General features: G+C 51.7%; 1 protein-coding gene across 3 annotated transcripts in view; it reads right to left on the reverse strand.

The window, feature by feature from the left end:
• Positions 1-4,921, reverse strand: part of ESYT2 (extended synaptotagmin 2) — a 98,403-nt gene extending 93,482 nt beyond the window's left edge. The window contains exon 1 of one of the 3 annotated variants that reach the window (XM_055115583.2): positions 4,454-4,921. In XM_055115583.2, the coding sequence (XP_054971558.1) occupies positions 4,454-4,783 (330 nt within the window). In that variant the 5' untranslated portion in view covers positions 4,784-4,921. The remainder of the gene's footprint in view (positions 1-4,453) is intronic. The other 2 variants (XM_055115584.2, XM_055115585.2) reach the window with 2 other exon arrangements.
• Positions 4,922-6,000: the final 1,079 nt, after the last annotated feature.

Here is a 6,000-nt window from a genome sequence, read left to right on the forward strand (position 1 = left end):
TTTCTTCTATTCATTTGGTTCTTAGACTATACATACCATATTTTTGCTAGAGTTAAATTTTCCTGAACTTCCCAGAAGGGCAATGGGAAGAAAGCTCTCCCCAGAGAAAGTTTGTATACAAAAGTACAGAACAACATAACCAAGGAAGCTAATATGCTTTAATTCTCAATAATCCAAGTATGAGGGTAATAAAAGACCAACTGTCAGAACAGTTAAGTAGTATTATCCGTGACAGTATTATCCATAGCAGCCATACAATCAGCATTTACTGGCAATAGTAAAAGCAGGATAGAGTCAGACTTTATCCTATGAAGAGATAATATTTTCAAATAAATAAAAATAGTAATGAAAAATTGCCCTTATTCATCTCTATAAAAACCCTTCAAGAATCTTCCTCACAGCCCTGAGCATGGTGGCATGCAACTGTAATCCCAGCTACTTGGGAGACTCACGTAGGTGGTTCGCTTGAGCCCAAGAGTTGAGCCCAAGAGTTCAAGCCTGGGGAACACAGCGAGAACCGCCTCTCTTTAAAAAACAAAAAAGGCTGGGCGCGGTGGTTCATGCCTGTAATCCCAGCACTTTGGGAGGCCAAGGCTGGTGGATCACCTGAGGTCAGGAGTTTGAGACCAGCCTGGCCAACATGGTGAAACCCTGTCTCTACTAAAAACACAAAAATTAGCCAGACGTGGTGACGGGCACCTGTACTCCCAGCTACTTGGGAGGCTGAGGCAGGAGAGTCGCTTAAACCCGGGAGGCAGAGGTTGCGGTGAGCCGAGACCATGCCACTGCCCTTCATCCTGGGCAACAGAGTGAGACTCCGTCTCAAAAATAAATAAATAAATGAAATAATAAATAAATAAATCTTCTCTTCTTCACCCAGAGTAGTCTAATGGTCCAGGGCCCATTAACACAGGGTAGACACTTAAACAACAAAAAACCCTGTCCTCAATTCATCCAGCCTGCCAGGCCTTTCCCCTAAGCAGTTGGAACATAACTGTTCATGGGAAAAGAAGTGAAGAATAACAACACTGTTTATATTAAAGCTGTAGGACCAAACTTACAGAATTATCACAGTTAAGTGAGAGCCATCTGTCACATCCTAATAGCCTCAATCAGGAACAGTACATATAGTTTCTCAAAGTATTAATACTCTTATCTCATTTCCATATCCAGCTTCAGTTTTTACTCAGTAAGAAGAAAAGCTGTCAGTGAATATATACAAAGGTGAGGTGAGGAAATTAGTATCTCCTTAATTCATGTTTTCCTATGTTTCCACTCTGCCATGAATTCACGGTCATCAACGACACACTATGAAAACAAGTACAGCCTTTGGGATGTACAGATACATCTTGTTCAAGGCAAAATACCAGTCCAAAGTTCAGAAACCCCAAGCATCAATGTATGTATGGTAAAAATCAAGGTACTAGTAACATTGGCCAGGCATGGTGGCTCACACCTGTAATCCCCACACTTTAGGAAGTCTAAGTGGGAGGATGCCTCGAGGCCAAAAGTTTGAGACCAGCCTGGACAACGCGGTAAGAACTCACCTCTAGGAAAAAAAAAAAAAAACAAAAACAAACCCAAAGTGCAAGTAATACTGAAATCTTAACTTTTCTTATTCATAGTTTCTTCTATTATTGATGTGCTTTGACCACCCCCACCACCCCTGCCGCGTAGCAGAATTTCAGGCACACTTCGAGACCATGCAACCTGCTGGTTTTATTATGAAAATAAAGTATATTACACTTTTAATAAATATCACAAAATAGATACATAATTTAAAAGATATTTTTAAAATCTCTCTAAAACTGTCAACATAATCACTGTCAAGTTTCATGTGAATCCTTCAAGAAGCGTCTTAAGCAACCTAGGCACACTGAAGTTTACACATATGGGATTATGAGCTCAAGTACAAATTTGGAATAAACAAGTAAAACATTCTGGAGAAAATATAAATTCATGAGGTCAACACCACAGTTCATCAGTTTAAGTCACACAGATTAAAAACTCGAAAAGAATCTTTGGCTAAATTACTTTTGTATTTTTTTAAAAAAAAAGAATTTCAGGCTGGGCGCAGTGGCTCACACCTGTAATCCCAGCACTTTAGGAGGCTGAGGCGGGTGGATCACGAGGTCAAGAGATCGAGACCATCCTGGCCAACATGGTGAAACCCAGTCTCTACTAAAAATACAAAAATTAACTGGGTGTGGTGGTGTGCGCCTGTAGTCCCAGCTATTCAGGAGGGTGAGGCAGGAGAATGGCTTGAACCCGGGAGGCGGAGGTTGCAGTGAGTTGAGATGGCGCCACTGCACTTCAGCCTGGCAACAGAGCGAGATTCCGTCTCAAAAAAAAAAAAAAAAATTTCAGTTCTTCAATAGGGCAGCAATTTCATCTGTACAGTCTGTGTGGCCGGGCGCGGTGGCTCACGCCTGTAATCCCTGCACTTTGGGAGGCCAAGGCGGGCGGAACACAAGGTCAGGAGTTTGAGACCAGCCTGGCCAACATGCTGAAACCCTGTTTCTACTAAAAATACAAAAATTAGCTGGGCGTGATGGCGCACGCCTGTAATCCCAGCTACTCGGGAGGCTGAGGCAGGAGAATCGTTTGAACCTTGGAGGCGGAGGTTGTAGTGAGCCGAGATCACGCCATTGCACTCCAGCCTGGGCAACAGGGAGAGGCTCTGTCTCAAAAAAAAAAAAAAGAAAAAAAAACAGAAAATCTGTGTTTCACAAAGATTTTTAACAAGCAAATTTGATATTAGCCAATAACCAAGTATCTATGAAAGTCAGCATCATCACTTCCTGCAAATTTCAGCATTGATAACATTGCTGTTTTGGTAATGGATGCTAATGGACTCTATTTTTAGCTACTTTTTAGTATTATGCATCTTAGTGTAATATAGATACAAAACGTCACTTTAAAGTCCTTTTCCATTTCCAAAGTGCACCTCTTCTGTTCTTAGTTTTTCCCACCTCGGTTCCTCTTAACTTCCTTTTTCTACACACCCCTCGGTTTTTCCCGCCACTAGCTAAAAGCTGCACCATGCCAGTTACCTTGGTTCTCCAAATATGACTCCCTCATGTTCACCACGCATCGGCACAACTGTACATTCCCAAGCTCCTTACATTATATTCTTACTCCAGTTGCAATATGACGTCACAAAGTAGCATCTACTACCTTCTTCTTGTCTTGGGCACGCCTCCTTTCTAATTCTTGTTTGCCATCTGTGTTATGCCTTACTTCTCAGGTGTCTCATGACTGGAAACAGGGACTTTTCTCCTCTAAGAGAAAATGACCCTTCCGAAACCCACTGCTGGTCACCTTCACCCCAAAGTTTATATTAAGCCTAATGGAAGAATCATTAAAATCCTTTCTTGCAGTGTGAAACTGTGACGCCAAGTCATGGCTAAGAAAGAATTAGGGAATGACAAGAAAAAGATTTGAAGCCAACTCTTCGTGTCTATAGTCCATAAATATATGAGGTAGAGAACTGCCGGGTTAAAAATAAAATAATACCATGACTCTTGTTATTGCTGCAACTCTTCCAAAACTTCCTGCCACACACACACATTCACACTGGATTCAGGTCGATCCCATATAAAAATGCTCAGTCTCACAATTATACTTGCAAAAAACTGAAACAATCTTTCAATTATCTAATATCTCCACATCTTTCGAGAGACACTCACTGCCCTTGAAATGCGTCAGAAACAACCAAGACACGAGTGCGTCTTCTCCCGGTAGAAGAAAAAGTTAACTTCTCCCCCACCAGCTGTCATTACGTTTTTTTTTTAAAACAGAGAGAAGGAAAAGCTGAAGCCACCCGGAGCATTTCCAGGCCGGCAGGGCGTTGGGAATGAGCACGAGAATCGCGCTGGGCGCTCTGAGAGCAGAACCGGCCGCTCAGGCCCCTAAGGAGACCCCGCGGGCGGCACCAGGAGGAAGCGCGCGCTCCGGGCAGGGCCGCGGCCGAAGAGGGGGCACCAAGCCCGGTACCTGCCGCTGGCGCTCGGGGTCTGCAGGCCGGGGGAGGGAAGTGGGCTTTGTGAAGAGGGGTCTCCGAGAAAGCCGCGCGGGACGGCGAGGGGAGGCTTCACGAGGGCAGACGCGCCCCGGACCCGGAGCCTGGGCGGGCGGGGAAGCGGAGAAGGGGACGCCCGACTTGGACGGAGGGAGGGCACGGAGCACTCAGGACTAGGGCGGGAGCGGCGAGCAGCGGGCGGCGGCCCCAGGCGGACAGGTTCGCAGGGAGTGGGCCGGAGGCCGGGGCGGGGCTGGGGTCTGCACTCGCCCTAGGGGGCAGGTCGCCAGCAGGCTGGGAGTCGGGGCCGGGGGGCGGGGCGGGGTCTGCACTCACCCAGGCGGCAGGTCGCGGGGAGGGGAGTGCCTGCCTGGACGAGGGGAGATCGGGACTGGTGGTCAGGGGTCGGGACGGGCAGGGGTCTGCACTCACCCAGGCGGGCAGGTCGCAGGCGCGCACCCCCAGGCGCACGACGCGCTCCTCGTCTTCCAGCAGCGCCAGCGCGCGGCACAGGCGCAGGGCCTTGAGGCCGCGGCTGCGGCGACACCAGGCGAGCAGCGCGAGCGCGAGGAGAACCCAGCTGAAGCTGAGCCCCAGGTAGCCCAGCGCGTACACGGGCAGCAGCAGCGCGAAGCTCCGCGCCAGCTGCGCCAGCAGCCCGGGCAGCTCCACGCTCAGCACGCCCCCGGGGTTCTCAGGCGCCGCGCGGCCCCCAGCCCCGCCGGCGCCCACCTCCGGGCCCTCGCCCCGGGCGCCGCTCATCGCCCCGCCGTGCCGCGCTGCCCTCCCGGCCGAGGCGGGCTGGGTGCTCGCGCTGATCCCGGGCGGCTCAGCCCCGCGCCAGCGCCCCTCTGAGGGGACGCGGCTCCGCCGCACGCCCGCCTCCGCCCGGGACGGTGGCGTCATCACGCGGGGCGGGAGCGGCGTGGGCCTGGGGCTGGCCCGTCACCGGGAGCGGGCGGGGTGGATACTGACGTCATCGCGCGGGGCGGGCCGTGGGCCGGGTCGGAGACTACTGGAGTGGGCCGGGCAGGCGCACGACGTCATCACGCGAGCGTTGTGTCTCGGCTGGCGGGAGCCGGGGACGGGAAAGGAGAGTGCTCGTTGCGTGGGCTGGGCGTGCCTGCGTCCCCCCGAGCCCCACAGGGCACCCTCCCCACTTGCCTGTGGCCTCGGAGCCCGCGGGCGGTTTTGGCTCGGCGTCGCGCCCCGAGGCGGCTTCCGGGTGCGTGGCTGCGCTCGCCGGGGCCCGGGAAGTTGCCGTCGTCAAACCCAAAGGCTGACCGCCTCTGGGAGCTGCTGGCAAACGTGGGGGTGCGCGGCCGCTGAGCGCAGCCGGGGTGGCGGTGGGATGAGAGGGCGGCGTCCCTGTTTGCGGTAATTTCGCGGCCAGGAGGACGGGTGACAGGGCGCCGCCCGCCGGAGGTCGGACGGGCGCCGCTGGCGGGAGTCCTCCAGTATTTTTCGGTGTGAGGTTGCCTAGCCAGTGTGCAAGGTTGTGGCTTTTGCGGAGTCTCTCGGGATGGTCTTGTTATCAGGTATTCCGGCGTGAGAACGCTGCCTCTGGGGCCCTTCCCACCCTGCTTGTCAGGGTTTTAAACACGAACGACTCCGTTGTGACCCTGACAACTCTCACACAGTTCAGTTGGCTTTTAAGATGCCTTTAAACCCAAAAGTCCTCCCTGAGGGGTCTGGTAGTGCCGGGCAAAGACCACCGCAAGCGCCCAAGGGACGCTGTTGACACTCGGGAACTCCACCCCGGGCACCACGCAGCTTCGCCGAAGGTGTTAATATTGTGGCCAACTATGAATAGCTGTTTCAAACGACTAATTTTGGGCCTTGCCTGTGATTCCTGAGGTCACTTTTCAGTTAACTCAAAAACACAACTATTGATCACTTTACTTTCCAGTGAATTCAATCGAGTTAATTATATTTGTTCTGTAGTTTCTTTCAAGGAAACTCCAAGCCAAACAGTAGCA

Source organism: Pan paniscus, chromosome 6, assembly GCF_029289425.2.
Source record: "Pan paniscus chromosome 6, NHGRI_mPanPan1-v2.0_pri, whole genome shotgun sequence".
Taxonomy (NCBI): domain Eukaryota; kingdom Metazoa; phylum Chordata; class Mammalia; order Primates; family Hominidae; genus Pan; species Pan paniscus.